This window comes from Perognathus longimembris, chromosome 20 (genome assembly GCF_023159225.1).
Source record: "Perognathus longimembris pacificus isolate PPM17 chromosome 20, ASM2315922v1, whole genome shotgun sequence".
NCBI lineage: Eukaryota > Metazoa > Chordata > Mammalia > Rodentia > Heteromyidae > Perognathus > Perognathus longimembris.
The window spans coordinates 33,044,995-33,070,190 of NC_063180.1; the positions used below are offsets into that span (position 1 = coordinate 33,044,995).

General features: G+C 45.8%; 1 protein-coding gene across 1 annotated transcript in view; it reads right to left on the reverse strand.

The window, feature by feature from the left end:
* The window catches only part of Agbl1 (AGBL carboxypeptidase 1), a 397,351-nt gene that overhangs the window by 333,986 nt on the left and 38,169 nt on the right, over window positions 1–25,196 (reverse strand). Inside the window, exons 7-15 of the mRNA XM_048369043.1 lie at window positions 15,344–15,552; window positions 13,487–13,652; window positions 12,400–12,467; window positions 8,249–8,365; window positions 6,129–6,712; window positions 4,342–4,425; window positions 4,032–4,118; window positions 3,296–3,444; window positions 1,969–2,056 (exon numbers count right to left, since the gene is read on the reverse strand). Of these exons, the coding sequence (XP_048225000.1) occupies window positions 1,969–2,056; window positions 3,296–3,444; window positions 4,032–4,118; window positions 4,342–4,425; window positions 6,129–6,712; window positions 8,249–8,365; window positions 12,400–12,467; window positions 13,487–13,652; window positions 15,344–15,552 (1,552 nt within the window). The remainder of the gene's footprint in view (window positions 1–1,968; window positions 2,057–3,295; window positions 3,445–4,031; window positions 4,119–4,341; window positions 4,426–6,128; window positions 6,713–8,248; window positions 8,366–12,399; window positions 12,468–13,486; window positions 13,653–15,343; window positions 15,553–25,196) is intronic.

A 25,196-nucleotide genomic window follows, 5' to 3' on the forward strand; every position in this document is an offset into this window, starting at 1 on the left:
GTGGAGGGGTTTTTTTGGTTTTTTTGGGTGGGGGGGATGCTTGTGTCTTCCTTCTCAGGGTAGACATCTAATCCCTATGGCTTTGCTCTTTATCCCTTAATTCCAAGAGGAAACCCCTCCCCCCCAAAAAAGAGAGCTCTGTCCCATCCAAGGATGTGAAACTTCCTGTGAGATCCAGTCTTAAGCTCCTGATCTAAAACCAGCTTGAAGTTGGATCTTTGGCCTTAATGGACCAGAACTATTTTCAGAGGTACTGAGATCCAAATGTAGCTTTTCATATTCATTCCTTGTGCTGGTGAGCTTCTAAACCTCAATCTCTTTGGACATAAAGGAAGTCCCAAGAGTTTTCAGGTAAGTGGCCCAAGGCAGTAATTTGTCATTTAGGTGAATGGGAAATAAATGAAGTGGTCACATTTTTGCTATTCTCCTAAAGGAAATAGGAAGATAATGTGTAGAGCGCTATCTTAAAACATCAAGGCCTCACCAGGCCTTGGTGGCTTACACCTGTAATCCTAGCTACTCAGGAGGCTGAGACCTGAGAATCGTAGTTCAAAGCCAGGAAAATCCATGAGACTCTTATCTCCAATGAATCACCAGAAAACCAGAAGTGGTATGGTGGTAGAGCACTAGCCTTAGAGCAAAAGAGCTCAGGACAGTGCCAAGGCCCTGAGTTCAAGCCCCACAACACACACACACACACACACACACACACACACACACACACACACACACACACACGACATAAAAACAAAAATAAAAATCAAGGCATGCAGGGTGCAATCTGTCACTTCAGCTCTGAATTTGGTAGAGCAACATTGTCTCAGCGGTGAGTCTACCTCAACCCAAGAGAGCAACAAGACCTTGAACCTTGTCTATCAGAACCAGATTGCAAGCCAAGAGGTACGAGTGTGTGTGCCTTTCATTTTGTTATTGATAAGTGCCTAAAATGTCTGACAATTGTTTTCTTTGGAGCCTCTGGCAATCTCAAAATGAGATAAAGTGACTTACATTACCCAGGAAAATAAGAACTAGCCTATCAGTGGCCATAGGACATAATAAACCAATAATGACATACATATAGTCTACCTAGTCATACAATTCTTACCCCCTTGTAGGTGTTTGAAGCAAAATGCATCCATAGCAACTCATAGGTTTGGTTTTTGTTTTTGTTTTTGTTTTGCCAGTCTTGGGCCTTGGACTCAGGGCCTGAGCACTGTCCCTGGCTTCTTTTTGCTCCAGGCTAGCTGCCACTTGAGCCACAGCGCCACTTCTGGCCACTTTCCATATATGTGGTGCTGGGGAATCAAACCCAGGGCTTCATGTATAGGAGGCAAGCACTCTTGCCACTAGGCCATATCCCCAGCCCCCAATTCATAGGTATGGGATCCATTTTCTTTTTTTATCAAAATGATGCATGACTTTATAAACCATTACAACTTTGCAGGATGAACTGATGAAACAGAGGACTGCTGACTAAAGATCAGAGTTGAACATTGTAACCTTTCCTCCTCTTATTATTATATATTTGCACAACACTACTAGGCAGTGGAAGAAGATTTGTGAAGCACCTTTGTCCCGTAGTGACTTCCTTGCGCTTCGGTCACCTGAAGCCTGTGTCTGGGAATGGCCTAGAATATCTCAGAGGCCTTGTTCACAGGGGCCGACCTGAGGTGTGAGGCTCTCAACACAGTTAGGACACCTGACAACCAAAAGTTTGCATGTCTACAAACAAAGTGAAACTGGGGTTTCCCCCCCTTTTGTCTCCCCATTAAATCGACATTAAAATCTACTTCTTGCAGTCATCTCTGAGTCCCATTGACCATGCTCCTACCTCTGATGGGTGGGGTGACTGATTCAGATCGAGTGGTGCATACAGCAGGCAAATAGACTGTAAGATCAATAGGGAAAAGCAGGAAATGGAGAGTGAGTGAGAGGTAGGGGGAAAGGAAGTGAACGGCATTCACTTACTTGTAGTAGCAGATTTCATCACCTGTCCGTATCCAGCAGGCTCTGCCAAGAAGAGCTTCCTTCACGGAATACAGGGTGGGCTGCATCCCTACATGAAACAAAACCAGGACTTAATTCACAAGGAAAAGAGCTGCGGTGGCTAAATCACAATCCCCAAAGACATCCTGCAAACCATGAATGTCATCAATGTCATAGACGAGCAAACAGGCTCTGTGGACATGATTAAGTTCAGGATCTTGAGATGGGGCAATGATCCTGGTGAACGCTAAAAGTAATCTCAGGGGTCCTTCTAAGGAAGCCAAGCACAAGGAGGTTGACTAAAGAAGAGCAGCAACTTCACCCGAGGGAGAGGAAGACTTGAAGCTCCTATCCTACTGGCTTTGAAGGTGGAGGAAAGGCCATGAGCCACAGAATGAAAGCAATGGGACTATGATTGGGAGTTTGAGGGGGCGGGGAGCACACTGGATCCTCCCCTAAACCCTCCAAAGAGGAGACACCCATGCAAACACGCCAACTTTGTCCCAGAGAAATGGACTTGTGGATCTCACTGTACTCACTGTAAGAGAGTAATTTGTCATATGTTAAGACACCAAATTTGTGACAATTTGTTATGGAAGGAAAGGATCAAAGTTCCTAGTCTCTCTCTCTCTCTCTCTTTCTCTCTCTTTCTCTCTCTTTCTCTCTCCCTCCCCCCCCCCAACCCTGCAATGAGAACTGAGAATGTAGAAGCAGAATCTGGTGCGTGGACTTAGACAGGTGGGAACGCCTGCTTTTTGTCATTCAAAGCCACCCAGCAACACTTGGATATGAGCTAGAAACAACAAAGACCTCCCTGTCCCCAAAGGTGTTCAAAGCAAATACGAGCTGTTGGTCAGTCTGGGTCTCTTGAATGCCTTCTCCACACTGGGTCACAGGTATTTAGGAGAAGTTAAATTTTTCTGGACTATTCTGAGAGTGTGACGCAGAGCTATCCAATGGGATTTTGCTTTTCTATGGTCTTGTGATAGGCAAGGGGCCTAAGCTCTTGTGGGAGCAGAAATCCTTGAGCACTAAGGTCTCAGCAAACTCCGCCCCCAAAATGCAAGGGAGAGCCACGGAGTCAGAAAATTTCAGGGGCAAAGCAGGGACTTCCTGGCTCCCCTCTATAGTAACACTGACATAGTTTGCCCAAGTGACTTACTACCATATTGGCCATCTAAGTATATCAATCTCCTGGAAGACCCGATAAGGATAGAAACAACTGGAAAGGAGACCTGGTTCCTGGTATTAAGCCAGAAAGCTCCAATGCACCCCCTCTCCTCCCCACCCCGCAGCCAAGAGTGCCTACCATAATTGAACTGGCTGTTGAACTTCTCGCAGTTGATGATGTTGAAGCGGTAAGGCACTGCGGCCCTCATGCCGCTCACCTTGAAGTAGAACCACTGCTGGTGCTCGGAGCTGTTCACGTCAGCATTGATCAGCAAGTCGTACTCGAACCTGAAGAGGCACGAGCAAGATGGAAGGGCTACCTGGAAAGTCCTTGAAGTCAATGGGTACCTATCTATGTGTGTCTCTGTGTGAGATCACCGGCCCATGACATCTTTTTCTTTGAATAAGAGCTCATTGATAGGGTTTTGCCAGGATGGGGATGACACTGTGTATTCCCTAGAATGAAAAAATAGACAGTCCAGGACTGTTCTGAGCTACACAGCCAGCCGTGGGTTCCACACACCTGGAGAGCCGCAGAGACGGGAACACTGCCTACACGTGCCACCTTGGAATGACAAGGACACATGGAGCCACCACTGGAAAAGTCCAGAAGGCACATTGATGCTTCTGGTGCACAGTTCCCCTTCCCATGACCTGCATAAGTGAGTCGCGTTGAGCTAATGATTCTTAGAGAAGAAATCCCTTCAACTTCAGTGTTTGCAAATTCCCTGCTGTCAGGCCCCCTTCCACGTGACTGATCTCAAAGCTCTGATGGAAAGTCACCACCCACTGGCTGGGGAAGACAAGATCGCAATCCGCCCTCCCTCTTGTGCTACCTGAAGCTACCCCTCCCCCTTGTGACTTTCCTTACTTACTCACGCACTTGGATGGCTTTGCGAAGATTTCCTGACTCAAACTTGGAGAAGAACCTTAAGTGATTGGACGTGATGTCTTGCAAAGGCCTAGAATGAAGTAAGAGAACATGTGAATATGTCACATAGGGTAGGCTCGCGCACAATTTGACATTTCTTGAAGATCAGCTTTCTCTCTTAGCGCTTAAGCCTGAAGACTCATCACACTGATTTTAGAGATGTGAATGGGTTCGCAACAGGGAACAATCCAGTCCTGATGGCATCAGCAGAATTTTCCATAGCACCCATCCAGAGGATGTTCAATACCACCTACCAAGGCTCATCCAAACTGAAGACGACTCTGTTGATAATGTCATTTGGCTGGGTAAGCCTCCGGACATCCTCTAATATCTTGATCCTGGAAGAGAAAAAGTTCAAAGTTTAAAAGTTCTGGGTCTCATCTCTACTCCACTCATTCTGTAGTCTCTCCCGGGAAGGCCTTGGGAGCTATCAGAGAAATATACAAGAAGAGAGAAGCTGACTCCTACCCAAATCTCAGGCTCCACTACCCTCTTTCCCCCCATCTATGTTCTTGTGGGAAACAGAACTATACTGAGCAGTAGGAGCAAAGAAAGCAAAGGTGTCTTTCCATTCCTTCCTTCCAGATCATGTGCATGGGGTGGGAGAAGAATGAGGGCAAAGGACATGAAACTTGGATTGGGAGGCAGGGCTATGTACAGGGTGCTAACTCAGAGCTTGTTTCTCAGGAAGCTAAGCCTGGCAGATAACGTGTAGAGAGTGAGGTTGGAGAGGTCAGCCAAGCCCACAGTAGGAGCAGGTTTAAGGATCTAGTATCAAAAGAACAACTTGCTGATGGCATGGAATATAAATTAATGAGGCTTTCTGGTCAGCACGTTGACCTATTGATGTGGTATAGGCACATTCACTAGTTTTTCTTACCCCCTACGGGAAAGATTTTTTTTTCCTTTGACTTTATCAGAATTCATTGTAATCTCATTATGCTCAGGCAAAAACAAAGCTCTTTCCTATATTCTGTGGAATCATCTGTCATCCGGGATTTGTGCCCTGGATAATCTGTCTCCATGCTTCCCTCAGTGACGCAGCAAATCTAGTTGCCAAACCATGCCAGGGTCCAGAAGGCTGGAATGGACGTCAGCCATTTTCCTCTCTATCAGGGAGGAAAGCAGACAGCCATGTGCCACAGGTAAGGAAAGAGACCCCAGGTTACCAGTTGCTTGATTTTTCATTAGAGAACCTTCCTTCTAGTAAAGACTCACAAGGTGACCTTGATTAACATCACCAGGTGTAAGGTACCCATGTTATCTCTGATAATAAGGATGACCTAAGATGGGCATAGTGGTGCATGCTATAGTCCTCCTTACTAAGGAGGCAGAAGCAGAAAGATGGCGAGTCCAGAAGAACTCCAAGTGAAGTCAGTGAGACCCTGCTTGGTGTGCACTGGGCATGAGGCAAGGGGTTGTCTTAGAATCATTGAAGGAATTCTTTGTCAAGAGCCTCCTGCATGCTTAGTGCAACTCTATACTGGATCCTGAAATGGCATCGCAGGGAGGCAAGGCTGCCTGTTGCATAAAAGTTTCCAAACGGCCTAGAAAATGCACCTGACCATTGCTACTTTCCAACATATACAGGCAAACTGTCTAGGCAAGCCATTTCTACCTATAAAACAATATAAGGCAAAAATACATATATATGTGTGTATGTGTATCTATATGTCACAAGAGATTATGTATGCCATATAATCTAATATGTAGTATATTATTTATGATATAACAATAACATATACAATATTATTTATAATATATAACATGCCATATATATGACATTGTATAGGAACATATATTTATATTTCTGTATAAAATATTATACATTACATTATATACTACACATATATAGTATGTTTTATATTATATGTGTTATACATAAAATACACACAAAGATATTATATATTGCATTCATATTATATCATATACATTCGATTATATCATATCTTATATGTTATTTATATGTGTATATATGTATGCACATGCACACACACACACAAACACACACACACATCTCACAAGAGAGTAGCACCATCACCTTTGGATGCCCCGTTTCCGTTCCAGCATGGGCTGGGCAGAGGAAGGGGGGCAGTGTCCCCAGAGGTCAGGAAAAGCCATCTTCCCGAAGCCCACTGCAGATTTGGTTCTTTGGGCTTTGGCCGTATACGCACGAGGGTCGTGGAAAGGGATAGGCTTGTGGTGTGTGTGCAGGAGCTTTTCCATGACTCCAGCAGTTTCTCCAGACTTTGTGGAGTTGGGGAAGAAGTCGCTTATCCTCGGACAAGAAATTGCTTCCCTGTTCCAAGCATCCTCTTCCACAAAGGTCTGGGTGCCGGAGGCATTGTCTCCAGAAGGATCTGTCCCAGCGCCATTGGTTTGCATGCTTGGGGACACGTTCATGGAAGGTCTTCTTTTGGAGGAGAGATGGCCACTGAATCTCCCCTTCTTCACTCTGCTCAGGAGAGAAGTTGAGGCCAGATTCGTCCTTTCTTGCCCCCAGGAGCTTTGGTCCTTATTGAAGCAACACTGGCCCGAGGAGGCAACCGTGGGAATGTGGCGATGATTGGCGGTATAGTGGGTGTCTTCTGAGTTCAAATCATATCCCAGCTGAGACTCCAGTTCCTTCCGGTTTAAAGGAGAGCATGGTACATCAGGGTTTCCTTCCCAGTAGGAAATGCAATTCAATCCCTGCCCCAGCTCTCTGGCCACAGAGCTCAGCCTCAATCCTAGGCACTGGGAAGCTGTGACTAGAGTCAACCGCCACAGTCTTGCCTTCAGAGTCCTAGAGGCTCATGAGTGGAAGGGGATGGATGTGGGCAGGCCGAGTGGCATTCCATGCACAAACGTACCTTCTGCAAATCCCCACTGAGCAATGTCATTACTGGGCCCCCACTAAAACTCAAAGTGGACCCTTTCACTGTGCACAAAGGCAACTTTTTAAATCTAAGAACATGTTTTATTCTAGAAGAGGAGGAGGAAGAGGTGGGAGAAGAGGAAGATGATGAAGAGGAGGAGAAGGAGGAGACACTTGGCCCAGGTCTACTTCTGCTTTCTAGAATGAAGCGGAATAAACTAACTCCTCTCTTCCTGTGACTAGCTATGTCCTGTGATGCGGCCATACTCCTCATTTCTAAAGAATCCTAAGAAAATAATAGAGTTGGTTTTTTCTTAAAGAAGCTCTGACATGATGGCCCCAGCAGCAGCAGCAGCCATTAAGTACTGGCTTAACATCACCAGGACTAAGATATCCATGTTTATCTCTGATAATAAGGGCATCCCAAACTGGGCATGGTGATGAAGGCCTATAATCCCAGCTACTTGGGAAGCAGAGGTAGGAAAACTGTGAGTTCCAGACCAACCCAGGCAACATTAGTGAAGATTCTGTGTCAAAAAAAAAAAAAATAGAGTAAAACAGAAAGGCCTGAGGTAGGCTGTTTGTGGCTCACATCTATCATTCTAGCTACTCAGGAGCTGAAATCTCATCATCATGTAGTTCTGAAGACAGATCAGGAAGAAAGGTCTGAGAGACTCTCTTCCCATGTACCAGCAAATGCGAGAATGGGAGGCATGGCTCAAGTGGTAGAGTGCCAGAAGTGAGGAAAACAAAAAGCTAAGCAAGAGTGTGAGGCCCTGAGCTCAAGTCCTGGAATGAGGGGAATAGGAAAGGAGTGGGAATGGGGCATGAATCAAGTAGTAGATTATGTACCATTCGTCACAGAAGAAGGGGGGGAGAAAAAGGGGAAGGATGGAGGGAGGGAGGGAGGGAGGGAGAGAGGGAGGGAGGGAGGGAGGGAGGGAGGGAGAAGAAGCCTGGCCTCGGGATGGCTACCTTTATAAATTCATGGAGGATGACGTGGGTTGTTCACTTTCTTTCTCCGTGCATGGAGACAGAGCACCTGGCTTATCCGTCAGCAGACAATGATGGATCCCATCACTGGTGAGTTCCATTGTTCCCCTCCCACCCCAGCTCTAGGGAGGCAGACTGTAAGTCTCTTGCATGCATCCTAGCCTAGCCCTGCTTTTCCACACGTCCCCTCAACCCTCTTGTTTTCCTTTCTGCAGTGCATGGGGGAAGACTGCTAAGGATGAGCAACACTTCTCTGTAGAAGCCCTGCCACACATCCCCAAGTCCTGCACAAACCGCAGCTTGTGTCCTACCTCAAAGCTACAGGAGAGCTCCGGACACATGGCCTCGTACTGTACCAGTTCCTCTTCCGGTCGGTCGAGACCAGGTCTGGCACTCAGCTTGTCCACATCCGTCTCTAAGTCATCATCCTACAGTGGGACATTCGAAGGACAGGTTACAGCCATGATCTGAACAGCATTGAGGCAAGTCACACAGGCATGTCTTAAAATAGATTTCCCCTAGCCTTCCTGCGGGTTCTGATGCATTTAGGCCTCATCAGACCTACAGAAGACCTTCGTCAAAATAAGCCAAATGAAGTACATGGCAAGGCATCCTGTGAATGAAATTCTCAACATGGTTGTAATTGTCTTTCCCATTCACTCAGCTGTCTTCTTGGTCCTTCACTCTGTTTTGTTTTTTCCCCACTGGCACTTAGCGAGCACCTACTATGAGCAAATACATGCCAAGCTATAGAAGAAGAATCCATGACAGTGGCATATCAAGTGGTCCAAGCTCCTTAAAGAAAGTGAAGAAGTGAAGAAGAAAGTGAACAAGTGAAGATGGTCATAAAGTCATTTCCCACAGTGGCAAATGACCTTCACACGATGAAGGACACTGGTGTGAACGGCATTGGGACTGGCATGTGAGAAGCTATTTCTGACAGGAGCAATCTGCAAAAGCCTCACAAAGGAAGTAACATAGAGATAACAGAGCTAAGAGATAAAAAGAAGTAACTCTGCCCGAAAGTTGTTTTTTTTTTAAAGGATACTAGAGGAAGGAACAGGTGACATTTGCTTTTAGATATACACTAGAGGATGAAGCACAGAGGTCAAGAGGAGGAGAGGAGATGATGAGAGATCTGAGAAATGGCAGTAGAGAAATTGCTGGAAACACTTGTGTTCCTCTCTTATACTGCCTTCTCTCGGTGCATGTAAGAGCTTACCTCAGTCTTTTCTTCATTGGGTTAAATCCACCACGTCCCTTTGTTTTCTTCTAGATCATCATTGTGTAATAATTCCATGGTGATTGTGACCTTGAAATGCCTACATGCTTTTCAAGGGTTATAAAGTGTGGGAGAAATGATATCCAAAATGGAGACATTCATTCTCCCTACTTTTCCATATCCTATGTCACGTTTTTATGACCACAGAGGGAAGCAAACTCAAACTTATGTTTTGGAAGTATATTTGGTTAGCCAAAAGAAAATCTGACCAACCTGCAAGCTTAAATCAAACAAATGTGGAAGCTGGATGCTTCCCATGCCTGTAAATCCTAGCTACTCAGGAGGTTGAGATCTAAGGATCCCATTTCAAAGCCAACCCTGGGCATGAAAATCCATGAGACTCCAATAAACCACCAGAAAACCAGAAGTGGTGATGTGGCTCATAGTGGTAGAGCACTAGCCTTGAGTATCAAGTACCTAGGCCCTGAGTTCAAGCTCCAGTACTGGCAATAGATAGATAGATAGATAGATAGATAGATAGATAGATAGATAGATAGATAGTCATTTGTTTCTATATGGCATTTTCAGCCCCAAGAAATTAACTTAGCATGCTGCACACAAACCACTACCAAAGAAAACAGCTGAAAGAAAGAATACATTTTAAAAGAAGGGGAAAGTTAAAGGAAGTACAAAAGGTAAACTTGAACACATTCTGTGTATCCTTTTTCTTATTATTTCAGTGTGTTTATTTTTTTTGGCAATACTGAGATTTGAACCCAGGTCCTTGTACTTGCTAGGCAGGCTTCTCCTTCAGTTGATGGAAATCTCATTTCTGTGTGCATGAAGACACCAAGTGAACATGTCATCTATCTGCTGTGACTTCTTCTCTCTTTTTTGTGTTGACAGTTTCTAAATAAATCACCGCACCCAACATCCCAAGAAACCCTCCCCCTGCCTTTTTTTTGTGGGCCACAGGGCTTAAATGTAGGGCCTAGGAGCTGTCTCTGAGCTCTTTTGATCAAGGCTGGTAGCACTCTACCACTTGGAGCCACGGTGCCAGTTCTGGTTTTCTGGTAGTTAACTGGAGATAGCAGTCTCATGGATTTTCCTGCCTGGGCTGGCCTTGACCCACAATCCTCAGATATCACCCTCTAGGATCTCAGTGCTAGGATTACAGGTGTGAGCCAACAGCACCTGCCTCCAAGACCCTTTTGAAGCTAAAAGTTCTCATTATTCATTCTTGCTTGGATTGTAGCCCTAACTATGGGCTGGGTGTTTTTGTTGTTGTTTTCCAAATGAGAATGGCACAAGGAAAAAGCCTTCGTCCCTTCTGTGAAGACAACAGAGATATTCCTGGGCCCTTGCTCACATCTCTGGCTCCACGTGCTACAGGATTCACTAAGGCAAAGCTATTTTGATAAGCAACAGGTTCCCCCATTTTTGTGATCCCCCTAGTCCGATCCTGATTCTGCTGCTACCCTATTTCCCTACAACCCGTGCCCATACCAACTTCTCATCTGCTCTCCGACATGAATGCTTTGCTGAAGAGTTCCCAGGCTCTTCTCTTCCCAGTTTCAGTTTCTCATGTGCTTCTTTCCCCAGCCTGTGTCGTATAATTCTTCAGGGCCCTCTTCCTCCCAGCCCACAACCTCAGCGGAGTGGGAGGCACTAAAGAAGCTACGAGAAAGCCCTGCCTCTCCGGTTGTTTAAAGTCAGGCAGTCATATGCCTTGTGCCTCTGCATCAGATACAAGAGGCGAACGCGGTACATCTGACATTCAGTTATCAAAGAGCAAGTGAGATTGGAAGGGAAAGTGGCATTGACAAATGACTACAGCAGCCCAGTGTTATTCAAATAACTCCACACGTACTCACAGAGGCCTGTTCGGGCCAAGCCACGGCAAAGAACCAATTTGCTCCTGATGACTTCAGAAATGATTCTATTTATCAACAAAACCTTGGGAACACCACACTGTCGATAGCAGTCTAAGCCAGAGATAGGACTAAGAGATAGCCCCGAAATGTCTTCCACTACCATCAGCAAGGTGAGTGATAATCACGATGGGAAACTCAGAAGTCTCTTCCCCCACCCCATCCCAAGATAGGAAGGGAGGGAGGGAGAAAAGAACACAGAAGGAGATCATTTTTAAAGTCAGGTTTCAAACCCAGGAATATCATAAAAGGTAGCATTTGCTGCTGAGTCTTATTCTACAGATGATGGCATTAATGAGCTGTAACTTCAAGAAATGTGTCCCAATCCATGTGCAGTGACAGAGAAGGAGACAGAATTATAACTTGTAGGCAGATTGCCATTTATTTCAGGGCATTGCTTCTCAACCAGAGGCGATTCTGACATTTCCTTGAGACACGTTTGGTTCATGTCCGTGGGGCAAAGGGGCAGATGCCACTGGTATCTAGGGGACAAAGAGCAGAAATGCTGCTCAACTGTCTACACTGACACTCAAGACAGTTCCTGATGACTAAGAAGTTCCCAGTCCAAACACCAAGAGTACCGAGGCTTAGAATCACCACTGTAGAAAAGCAATCAGTCCAACTCGGTCCTGTGCCATCAGCTTTGCTGGTCCCATTTGTTCATGTATTGTCAGTGGCTACTTTTGTGCGACAGTAGCCATTGGTGTAGCTGTGACCAAAACAATATGGTATGCAAAGTCTAAAACAACTGCCTGACAGCTCGCTGACCTCTGTTTCATGGCATAGACCATAAAGGAACAGGGTACCAGAAGCAGCCTTGGTTGGCCAGGTTGCACACTTTGCAACTAAAGGAAGGATGGATCACACCAACCTAAGTGGGAGTGTGCAATGCTGCAGCCCTGAGCCCAAGGGGCAGACCAGAAGAGGGACATATGGGACATAAGATCCAGCAGAGACTTCCATAGAAAACAATCTATTCTCTGATATGCTCTTACAGAATAAACTAACACTAAGTGTACAATGGCTAAGTAGGGCTCATCCCCATGGAATATTAATGTCTTTATAATCAATAACTCTGATTTTAAGATGACATCAAGATCCAGACTCATCCAGGTGGGTAATCGGTAACACTGGTGGTCTCCCGCACACCCCAAGTATCACTGTCCGTGGCGTGGGCAGCTCGTGGGCAGGGCTGAAGTAAGTCCTTCCAATGGACACTGAGCTTCAATCGTCAGGGGAAGTGCTATTTTCCTTTGCATGGGTATGAAGATGGAGAGAGAGGGTTACAGGCAAGAGTTGGAGTACCTACTTCCTCTTTCGAGTGATCCGATTCCGAGTCTTTGTCCACCTCCTCATCAACATCATCTTCAAAATCCTCTGGGTGCAGGAGGTGGGGGGAAAGGAGGTGAATAATCAATGAGATGTCTCATTGCCTGGGATTGCAACACAGACCACACAACAAGGGGCACTTGACTGGATTCTAACACACTCCAGAGTTTATTGGTGAAAGTGGTCCCACATGGAGCCCCAAATGATTGCAGGATGAAATGGCTTTTCCATGATCCCCCTACCTCGCACTTGGAGGTATTTTGGCAACTATCAGTTGCCCACGTTGAGCGGTCACATAGACACAGAATTTGTTTACATGTAAACGTTGCCTTGACTGTATCCCTAATGTTTATATGAAGGAACACATTTCAACAAACTTCATCCCATGACTTTCAAAAGCATCCACTACCCTGAGGATGAAAATGACACGTGTGAGTGATCCATGCCACTGTGGGAACACAGGGCTGGGAAAAAAAATAAAATAAAGCACCCTAGAGTGTTCTGACTGGAAGATCTTTTTGGCAATTAAACCGGCATACTTTCCTGTATGAGTCGCATGAGGTTATATAGATAGCAGGAGTTCTACTTCAATTTCATCCTTAGGGCAAATTAATTCCACCACCAGTCAGTACTGTAAAGAGACTTGATCATAGGATTGTAGATAGATTTTGTCCTCGTAATTAGTTGAGATGACATACACAGGTATTCAATGGGTACCGGGGAAAATGATGACTGTTACTAATTAAACTAAGCAAGCTGAATGCTTTCTCACTGTGTTTATGACACAAATTATATATATATATATATATATATATACAATGAATATGTGTATGTGTATATTATATATGTATCTATGTATATGCATACTACATATACATGTGTGTATATGTATATATTACATGTATGTATATATCACATGCATATACACACCTATATACAATATAATGAGCTTATTACATGATCACAGTTGACCTGTGAACCAACTGGCTCTACCTGTATTCGCCTTCCTCTGACATACTACAGAAGACATGGACTTTAAAAAAAGCACAGCTACTTACTTATGTTACCTTCAGTGAGAGCGTGTAAAGGTTCTGGGGTGGTGTCAGCAGTGTCCAGGAAGGTATAGGCACTCCTGGCTGTGTTCAGGGGCAGGGGACTCCTTGGATAACATTGCCGGAGGATCTGAAACATGGCGGAGATGGCAGGCTCTGCACTCTCGTGGTCCAGGTAGCTCTGAGCAAGGGAAGGACAGTGGCGGACACTGATTTCTTGTGAGCTGACCTCTCACTGTAACAGGATGTGAGTTCATGAATGCCACACAGCCTAAGAGGGCAGGAAACAGTTTCGATGTAGAATGTGCCCTTGGAACATTCTAGTCTTCTGGTTGATCTGGACCTTATTCTCTTTCCTTGCTTGTAGACCGGAATGGATTTAGTGTGAAAACAGTTGTAAAATTTTCTTAAGGGACATTGCACCTAAGCCAAGGCAACATATGCAATCGCTGGGGAAAAGAGTGGACATTGTTATTCAGTCACCCTGTGTGCCTGCTGCCTAAATTAGAGAATGTGTATTTGGGCTCCTGGGAGTATTGCTTTAGTCTCTGGTTATATGGAGAGGACAACATAAAAGAAAAAGGTCAACTGAGAGGAAAATACTAAGCGAATCTCATGCATCTAAATTAACTAGCACCCCTCGTCTCTGAACCCATAGCGTTGATCTCCCTTGGCATCTGTCCAGAACAAAGAAAAATTGGGTTCACAGATGTAATTAAGGAATTTATTTGGGGTTGAAGTCCAGGCAACCCTGGGCCACATCTTCAAAACTTTGAATCATGGGCTGGGAATAGGGCCTAGTGGCAAGAATGCTTGCCTCCTATACATGAAGCCCTGGGTTTGATTCTCCAGCACCACATATATAGAAAACGGCCAGAAGAGGCGCTGTGGCTCAAGTGGCAGAGTGCTAGCCTTGAGCAAAAAGAAGCCAGGGACAGTGCTCAGGCCCTGAGTCCAAGCCCAGAACTGGCAAAAAAAAAAAAAAAACCAACAACTTTGAATCACCATGATCCTCAGATCTCAGCTTCCTGAGTAGCTAGGTTGGCAGGTGTGAGCCAATGGCGCCTGGCTGATTCTTGGCTTTTTAACATCTGTTTCACCTGTCTCCTGCTATTAAGTTTGCCTTGTAAGATCAGGTGTCTGTTCTGCTCACCACGGGATTCTTGTGCTACTTATTAATTCCAGCACTAATTATTCCAATGAGTTCTCCTACTCAAAACACAGATAAAATATGCCAGGGACTCTTCTGAACACATGAGCTTATTTAGTTCTCACAGCAACCTATACTCTTCAGACATGTTCTATTCCCACTGTTTTAGAAAAAGCAACTTAACACTGAGAAATCAGGTGACATCTCCATTATGTCCCCACTCGATGGGAGAACTGCACCTAAGTGCCCTAACAAGGATTAAGGATCATTATATATGCCGACATGGGTGGCTTACACCTGCGTTCCTAGCTACCCAGGAGGCTGAGGTCTGAGAATCAAGGTTCAAAGCCAGCCTGGAAAGTCCATGAGACTCTTATCTCCAATAAACCACAAAAAAACCTGGAAGTGAGACCGTGGCTCAAAGTGATAGAGCACTAGCCTTAAGTGAAAAAGTCAGGGACAGTGCCCAGGCCCTGAGTTCAAGCCTCATGGCTGACAAGATAAAAACAAAACCATTGTAACATCCTGCATCTCTAATAGCATGCCCTCGATAAATATATCCTGAATAAACAAAGGAAAGATTAGACGAGTGAGTGAAGGAATACGAATTTGAAGCCAGGGCACATGATATAATACTCAGAAAGAACCATACTGAAATCTGTGTCCAGAACAATCCTGCTGCCATTTCACTGCAGAGCTCTCTGCACGTCCAGGCTGGGTACCTGTGCCATACTGAAGAGGGTCTCCAGGCCCTGGGCTGCCGAGAAGGCCTCACGGCCTGACCGGAGTGTGGCGATGTGCTTGAGACAGAGCAGAAGTCCCCGGCGGATGGTCACGTAGGTGTCATCCATGTCGTGGCTGTGCCAGTCCTGATGGAGCCTGAGCAAGCTGGCCACGTAGCCTCTGTTCACCGCCCGGCGGCTGTTGGACTCTATTATAAAGACAAGGGGAAGAGGTGCTGTCAATCACAGGGTCTCCTGGGGGTCTCGCCCCAGAAGTGCCTGTGTGACTCCCACTGTCACTAATTATAACAGGAACAGGAACTTTTCAGTGTCTGAAACCAGCTGGTGCTACCTTCATGGAGTGATTGGTGTCGACATCACCCATAACGGGGGGAAAACAATAGGTGAATGTACGCCCTGATATAATGCGCCAAGAAAGACACAGCTTCACTTTTATAATGGCCCTCTTGCCCAAAACATATAACCTTAATAAAAACCAGGCAGAAACTCAGCCAACCCCACACAAAGGGCATGCGATAAAATATCTGACCTATACTCTTCAGAATGTCAAGATCATAAAAGGCAAAAAAAAATTCCTCTAAGAGTTGGGACTAAAGGTAGACAAAAAAGCTAAACCACCCATGCACAACATATAATTATAACTTAGATCCTGGGAACGAACAGGATTTTTTCCCTTTGCTCTAAAAGGCTGCTGTGAGGCAGATTGAAATGGGAAATAAAGTCTGGAGATCAGCTACTAGCATCCTATCTGGGCTTGTTTTTGGATTTTGCTAAGCTGTGGCTCTGTGAAGCAGTATTCTTGATGTTAGGGAATTCGCAATTGAAGTGTGTGTGCATGTGTGTGTGTGCGTGTGTGTGTGTGTGTTATTCCTGGGGGTGAGGAGGAGAATATCTTAGGGAGCAGGGAAAGAGGGAAAGGAGAGAGGAAGAGAAATGGAGGATAGAAGGGAGGGAGGGAAACTGGGAGGACAAAGGAGGGGGAGGGAAAGAGACAAGAGGACAGAAGGAGGGAGAAAGAGATGGAAGGAAAGGGGGACAGAAAGGATGAGACACAGACAGAAGGTTCCATGAGATTCTCTTCTTCCCTGGATCTTAATGGACCTAACATTTGGGTCGAACAAATTCCAAAGCTAGGCAGGCAAAGGGCAATCTCACCACCTCACCCTCCCTGGGCCTGGCTTGGGCTCGTGGCTACTCACAGCAAAGAGACCCCAAGACCAGATTAGAAGGAAGGCACAGCAGAGGGGTTCACATGGACCCACAGAAGGCTGTTGAAGAGGACCTGAGTGGAGGAGGCAGTGAACAAGATGGTGCTGACCACATTCAAACAGAGACCACAGGCTGCCCAATGATCCCAAAGCACCAGCAACACTCACAGGGGCTGCCCTGACCTCTTTGACGCCAGGTTTTCTCTTGTTCCACTGTGGCTTCCTGGTAGAGGATGTCCCCTGAGACCCCATCTCGTGGATCGTGCTCCCTCAAAATATGGCTTTCAATTGTCTTTGAGGAAGCAAGAAACAAAGGCAAGAACCGTCCAGGGCCTCCATCAACAGATCATCCACACTCTGTTTGAGTCTCTGTGGGTCACATGATGATTGGCTGAATGGAGACCAGGTCAGACTCACCAAGGGGGGTGGTGGAGGTGGGCGGATGTGTGGACTCTGAGATACCCACCATCTGGGTGGATCAAAGACTCAGCCCAGCCAAAGGTCATCCACAAACACCCAGTCTGCCTTTCTCCATTACCCAAGCCCCTCACACTGGTGCATAAGGATAGACAGACTCCCGGCCAAAGCGTGGAAGAGGAAGAGTCCCCCAGCTGTAATCAGATCAGCAGAATTTCAGCTCAAAGTCAGACTTCTCCCTGAGACCATCAAAATGCACCAGAGGGAGAAAAAATGACATGGTAATTCAAAGCTTTATTCCAGAGAGATTTTTTTTTCACTCGTAATAGTAGCAGCACTTATTTTTTGCTTGTTTATCCAGTTTTAAATGGCCACATTTCACTGAGCCCCACTGAGATTTTGTGTAATTTCTTTCGTGGTTTTTTTTTCTATTTTTAACAACTTTTCATTGAGCCATGCCCCTGAGCTGAGAGTACTTTGCAGCCAGTGATTTGTTTGTGGAAGGCTTACATCCCCTTCATTACCTCTTTTAATGAATTATTCTTTGTACCTAAAATATGTCTCTTAGCTAGGCACCAGTGGATCATGCCTGTAATCCTCGCTACTCAGGAGGCTGAGATCTGAGGATCACAGTTCAAAGCCAGTCCAGGTGGGAAAGCCCATGAGACTCGTCTCCAGTGAACCACTGAAAAAAACCATAAGTGGCAATGTGGCTCTAAGTGGTAGAGCTCTAGCCTTGAGAGAAAAGGCCCAGAGACAGCACCAAGGTCCTGAATTCAAGCCTCGTGGCTGACAAAAATATATCTGTCTCTCCTTAGCTGGCCCCAAGCGTAAAGCATTAGAGTTCCTTACAGCCTAAATGAAGTTCCAATCTATCCACTCTCTAACATTGAAAAGAAAACTGAGGATTAAGTAGGAGGCATTAAAAGGAAGTTCTGCCTGTGAAAAGATATAAGAATGGCCAATGCAGTACACAGGGCCCTGTGGATTGTAGAAGGTTGAAGACTTCGGTCTTTTTTTCTGTTTTAAGTGTATGAAATGGATGGATAATAGATTCTCCTAATGACCTTCAGCCATTTAGGGAGGGGTGAAGGGATGAGGATATTGAAAGAAATCTTAAATTGCCTGAGAGGAAAATCCCTTATCAAACTCCAATGATTTTTATTCATGGTTTCCCATTAATCCCCACCAAGCTGGCTTGTTTACTACCAGCTGACACCGCTAAATCTCCTTTCTTCCCCACCCAACATCCGTCAATCCTTTCTCTGAGAATGGCGGGGGGAAGTTTTGCAAAAGCCAATAGATATCTGACACGTGACAAGAGGAAATTCATGAAACACAGGAAGAGTGGATGAAGGAGGAAACAAACCAAGGAGTGGAATGAAGGTCACTGGGGATCGGTCACTCAGAAGTGTTCTAGAAGATTCCAGAAGAAAATAACATGGCTTCCCAGAGCAGGGCCAAGTACTAAGGAGAGGGCATGAGTTTTCACATTTGTGCTGAGTGGGCCTGAGGGACCTTGGGGGAGTTTAGAGGGGTCTCCAGAGCCCCCAGCCTTCCTCGGACAAGGCCAGCTGCTCTTTAGTTTGGTTAGATAAGTGGCTTCAACCTCATATTTCTTGGAGGGAGAAAATCATGCCATGTGTATACACACTCACACATATGCACACACACACACACACACACACACACACACACATTTTCATTTCCTAAGAAGACTTGTGTCTCATAAACTGATCGGAAGATGGAGGTAAGATGAACAGATAGAAGTTCCGAGAGCCTTCGATTTTAAGCCAACATCTTCAACACCCACACTACTTCCTGGGTACTCACATCCCTGAAACCCAGCCTTCTCCCTCTCCACTCACCCCTCCCAGCTAGCCTGCAGTGGAAGGTCTTTATTTTTCCTTTTTTTTTTTCTTTCATGTAATTCTTTTTATCACTATTATGAAGGGGAAGGTCGCTTTGACCCTTTTTCCTAGGGCCAATCTCTGAACAGTAGACACTCTCTCTTGTCCTCCAACCCATCTCTCACATTCTGTTTGAGAGGGAGGTCTGAGATGTAGCAACTTCTCAACCAAAAAAATGTGATCCAGTGATACATGTATTTCCACCCCAAGTATCTTTTTAACCAAAGCTCAAATGTTTATCTTTGGTACAGACCCCCATGGATAGACGAGTCCAGATTTTTGCTCTCCAACAGAGAGAGAAAGACCTTAGAAGGTCTCCATGATACTGGGCTGTGAGTGGAATGAAGGCATTGACTCACTTGGTCTTCGATTCCCTGTGTATCCTATAATACACTTTGATAATCCAAAGAGGGGGAAAATAACGGAACCCTTTGGTTGGCATGACAAACTCGTAGTCTGTGGACTCTGGGCGCCTACCAGGCTGTCAAGGCTTAAACCCAGGGTGAGCTACCCGGGACGTTGCCATAGCAACCAACTCATCCTTTGTCTTATCCTGTCTCCTTCAAAAGTGAATTACCTGCCTTGACCCCGAAGGCACTGGAGAGCAGGGCATCTTTATAAAGTTATCTATCTTCTGACTCAAAGGATTGAATTTCTCCTAGGGAATATGAGGGTCCGGGGATAGCTGATAGTGGGAAATCCTTGGTGACCCTAACTATTACACCTTCTAGAAGCCCGCTACACTGTCCTTCCTGCATGGCAATCTCTAAATTACACTCACTAAGTTACAATGCCCTTCTCTGCAAAGACAACAGCCACATTTCACATACCTGGGGGTACTTGAAAAGTCCAAGGAGAAGTTTCAGCCTTAATACCCTTTCTAATCACGGCTTTGCCATCAATCCCCATGGACTCCCATTGATTCTGTGCATCTAAATGACCCATTGCTGCCTCTGCCTTAGGATGCCCCTACATACACACTGACACACCCATATATACACACACAAGAGGAGGCCCGTGTGCTACTTTATTCCATGTGCCCTCACAGGAACCGTGCATACCCCGGATGCTAGAGTATTTGTTTCCACTGGAAAAGTTTACATGCATCAGGTCTCATTACCCGAAACCTTTTTTGTTTGTTTGTTTCTCTTTCAGACGATTTACTCGTCTAGGATCCACTTGATCGGTAGAGGCTAAGCATTTCTTACTGTAATCACTATGCTGACTAGATTTGTCATCACTGTGATTAAAAACAAACAATAAAAAATACAGCAGAACACTGTACAAAGAGGAAATGTTTGTTTTAGCCCATGGGATCCATTGTTGTGGGCTGGCCGGAGGCCATAGTACCAGCTCACCTCAAGGAATACAGGAAGCAGAGAGATGTAAAGGAAGGAGCCAGAAGAGGCCTTTGTCAGCTAGGTCCCTACTTCCTAAAGACTCCAGTACCTCTCCCAGATAGGGCTACCAGCTGGGGACCAAGGTTTGGGCACAGGAGACTGGAGGCATTTTATTTGAAGATCATCAACAACCACCTTTGGTTCTAATAAGGCACATCAGGCATAACGATAAAGACAGAAATCATCTTTGAGTTTATCCTTCCACCAACTATGACATAAGAGTTCTCCCGGAAAATCCTTTGGGGGAAGCTTAAAGAGCTTTATCCCAGGCTCAGTAACTTCCTAAAAAATACATTTACATGAATGTCTGTCCTCCACTCATCCTTTCAGAACAGAACAAATGATCTCCTCAGAATAAAAGATCACTGAATCCGGCTTACCACTTTCCTGTTAACCCTCCCAAGTTTTCTTACAAGCCTTCTCCACCAATTCCAGCCAAAGACAATTTACATATAGGCTCAACTTCTATGTGGATTTCACCCCAAAACACATACATTGGCCTGTAGCATGCAAATCCTCTCCTATCTCCCCACCCCCAAACTCTGTGTTCTGAGACCTCAAAATTCAGATGCATTTACTTATAGCATAACACACACACACACACACACACACACACACACACACACACACACACACACACACACACCTTTGCAATGAATTCAGTTACCTTGGCAATCTTCTCAGGGAACCGATTGAGAAGACATCTCTGGACCAAGCAGCCTTGACCAAGGATTCTCAATCACATCCCAAGAACTGCGAGCCCCCCACTTCGCCATCCTAACACCACTTGGAAATGCCAGTGTTTGTTTACTCTCTCCTAGTTGCTCAGCTGATCATTCTATGCCCATCAGCCCATTTGTCTCCTAGGAGGATTCTTCCACATCTCACATCATTGTTCTCCTTTCACAAGATGCAGAGAGACTGAGGTTAAGGCCGCTTAGTTAAGTCCACAGAGCTTATGAATTTGAATCGCAAGGATTCCAATTCCTCTGACTCCCCAAACTGACATCTGTGTTAGACCAAAGGCCTTTGATGCAGGTCAGAGTAGCTTAGGGGGAGTTCTCGTTATTGCTCTGTTTGGCATCCAGACACAGACACTTAACACTTTATCAGTAAAAACCATGCGAAAGGTTTCTGAGAGACTGACAAGAGATAAAACTAGCCTGGTGCTGGTAGCTCATGCCTGTAAATCCTAGCTACTCAGGAGGCTGAGATCTGAGGATGGCGGTTCAAAGCCAGCCCAGGCAGGAAAGTCTGTGAGACTTTTATCAACCAATAAACTACTCAGAAAAAGCCCAAAGTGGCGCGTGGTTCCAGTGGTAGAGCACGAGCCTTGAGCAAAAAGAGGCTTAGGGACAGCTGAGTTCAAGCCCCAGGACCAGCAATCAATCAATCAATCAATAAAAGAGGTGCCATTGATCAAGATGCCTTGCACTCATAAGCTGCCATATTGAATGGCCTGAATGGCCACCCCTTTGCACAACTACTTAGGGATAGTGGGAAGGAAATGAATGGCTCCAGGCAAATCCGAAGGGTCTGAGCTGCCAGGAGGTTCGGGGACCCTGCGCACGTCACCCGATGTGGGAAGGGGCTGCCGTGCTGGGAGTAGGACAAGGCTGAATGAGGCCTGGCGATCCCAAGCTCACCAGTGTCCTTGCCGTCCATCCGTCCATCCTTAGGGAGTGTCTCCAAAAAGGCTCTCATTCACAAATTAAAGCTACACTGCCTGCTATCCTGAGTCTCTCTGGAGCAAGAGGAACAGATGGATGGCAATCCCAGCATGCCAAGCGCACACAGCAACCAAGCCGGAACTCGCTAGATTCCAGAAGCATCTCTGCCACAGATGTGACAACCCAAACAAACAAAAAAAAAAGTTTCCCCAAACTTGAAGCATTCTTTTGGTGGGAAGCAGGGGAGGGGACCACTCCCTGAGAATCGCTGCTGTCGGGTGGTGAGCTATAGTGCTGGCCTGCGAGAATCCAATGAGATCCTAGTGAGAACGGTGCTTTATGAACCTGCTATTTTGAGAAGCCTGCAGGAAACACCCAACATCCATCTTGACCGACATAAATAACGGCAGGATCAATCCTCAATGCAAATGAGAAGCCGCCGGGTACCCCCGGAGCCCCGAGATGTTGATCTTTTTTGTCCATCTCTCTTAAATTTTTGCCATCCTTTTTCTTGGTCAATCCATCGGCAGTCATCTGTTCTGCTGGGATGACACAGTGGTACAGTCCGGAAAGGTTTTTAACCCCTCCACACTGCAGGTTAACTGCTGGTCCCAAAGGAAATGGAGGCCTGGGGCGTGTGAACAGGGCAGTAGGCGTGTGTGTGTGTGTGTGTGTGTGTGTGTGTGTGTGTGTGTGTGTGTGTGTGTCCCTGCATTCATTCAGATAACTTGCTCTGAACACCTGCTGCATAAAACACATTAGAGTTAATGGCTTCAGAAATAAGAATGAATGAGACTGCACCCTCGGCCGGGGGGGGGGGGGGAAATGGCGGTTGAGGCTCGCAAAATCTAAAGTAGGGGGGTCAGCAAACAGCCCACACCCGAGATACATTATCTCTGTATGATCTATAGCTGCTTTTGGCCCTCGGAGGGCAGAGTGGAAGTTGTATGGCCCAGGAAAGTCGAGAGAGAAGAAGACAGACACTGAGAATAACCGGATGTCTGTCTGTCGTCTCACAGCGGAACGCTTTAAGAGGTGAATTTAAATGGCCCGGGGATTTGTAGCCTCTGTGCGGTGGGCTCCGAACCCTTTTCAGGATATTCTGAGCGGTGGGGGACTCCGGGACGACCACCCCACTGTGTGTCTATTACCTTGCTTGGATGTCCTTTGTGGGCGACAGTTCCCCCTGTCTCACCAGTGGAGTAGGAGTACCTACCACAGAGGCACCAGGACCTCCGTGGCCCCTACAAAATGGTCACAATGGGACCCCCACATTCTCGTGGGACCCTGAACAGTGACTCCAGGGAACACACAATCTTCCACCATGCCTGGCCCTTGGTGGAGAGGACAGGGTGCGGCCCGGTAGCACAGGCCCCAAACCCTCACTCACCCGTGGCCCTGAGCCTCCTGGGACATTGAGAGCACCGCAGCCTGAATCTACAGGCAAATGATCGAGGTGGAGGGAAAACAGGGCAGAGGAATATATATATATATATATATAGAGACCCACAGTAGAAGAACTAACAATGGTTATAGCTGCATGACACAAGTTTTTTTTTAAGTCAAATAGTTTGGATCTGAGTGTGAGAAGTCCACACCATCACCCATAGCTCCCTCCATTAGTCACAGTGTCCTCATCTCAAAATGGCCTAGCTCTCCGGAAGGTAGCTCACTGCCTGGTTCTCACTGCCCCACCGAAAGCCGGCATTCCTGGTTAAATCTGGTTTATCTCAATGGTTTAGTTAGGCCCCTGACAGATCTACCCTTCCCTCCACACCCCCACCCCCAACCCCACCAATTACTTGACTAGGATTTGAGAATGAATCTAAAGCTCTGGATCTTTCTCCAGGACCAACTTTACTGGCTCTTTTCTTATACCCATTAGCATAGAAAAACACAATACTTTTTTTTTTAATATCCCATAGAAGACATTCCTCTACAACAACAAGCTTAAGCTCCCTGGGATCTCAGGACAACCATTCATTTCCAAAGTTTTCAAATGTGACTTTTCCCAGCTCTTCCAAGAGCAATCCTGGAAGACTCCTCCCACTGTCAATCAAGAGCTGATGGAGCCTGCTGGGAGCGGGAGGGCAAAGGCAAAGGCAAAGGCAGTCTGCGTTCATACCTCCATGAGACTTTCCTGTTTAAAGGATGTTGGGCTTTTTTCTTTCTTTCTTTCTTTTTTCTTCCTTCCTTCCTTTCCTTTCTTCCTTCCTTCCTTTCTTTCTTTCTTTTTTCTTCCTTCCTTCCTTCCTTTCCTTTCTTTCTTCCTTCCTTCCTTCCTTTCTTCCTTCCTTCCTTCCTTCCTTCCTTCCTTTCTTTCTTTCTTTTTTCTTTCTTCCTTCTTTTCCTTCCTTCCTTCCTTTCTTTCTTTTTTCTTTCTTCCTTCCTCCCTTTCCTTCCTTCCTTCCTTCCTTTCTTCCTTCCTTCCTTCCTTTCTTTTTTCTTTCTTCCTTCCTTCCTGCCTTCCTTCCTTCCTTCCTTTCTTCCTTTCTTTCTTTTTTCTTTCTTCCTTCCTTCCTGCCTTCCTTCCTTTCTTCCTTCTTTCCTTTCTTTCTTTTTTCTTTCTTCCTTCCTTCCTTTCCTTCCTTCCTGCCTTCCTTCCTTTCTTCCTTCCTTCCTTCCTTTCTTTTTTCTTTCTTCCTTCCTTCCTTTCCTTCCTTCCTTCCTTCCATCCTTCCATTCTTTCTTTCTTTCTTTCTTTCTTTCTCTGATACCTCATATTGTGTCACCCTTTTTGTTTGTGGAAAATCGAGCTTTGGTAGCAAAAAGGAACACGTTTTAAGATCACTGAGTCTATTGGTGGGTGAGCACAGAGCCCAGGGTTCCTGTGAGGAGAATGACTGAAACTAGATTTTCTGCACTGGATACTAAAACAACTGAGTCCAAACTGAATCCATGTAACCATTTGACAAGTCACTAACCACCCCCCCCAAACACTTAACTGCCCCCCCAGCCTGGTGTATAAAACATGGGTAATAATATAACTGTTGAATAAATGAGGATAATAAGAATTTGGTGAGGCACCCAGTGGCTCATGCCTGTAACCATAGCTACCCGGGAGACTGAGATCTGAGGATCATGGTTCCAAGTCAGCCTAGGCAGGAAAGTCTTATCCCCAGTGAACTCTTATCCCTAGTGAACTACTGTAAAAGCCAGAAGTGGAGCTGTGACTCAGGTGGTAGAGAGCCAGCCTTGAGCAAAAACAAAAGCTTGGGGATAGGACC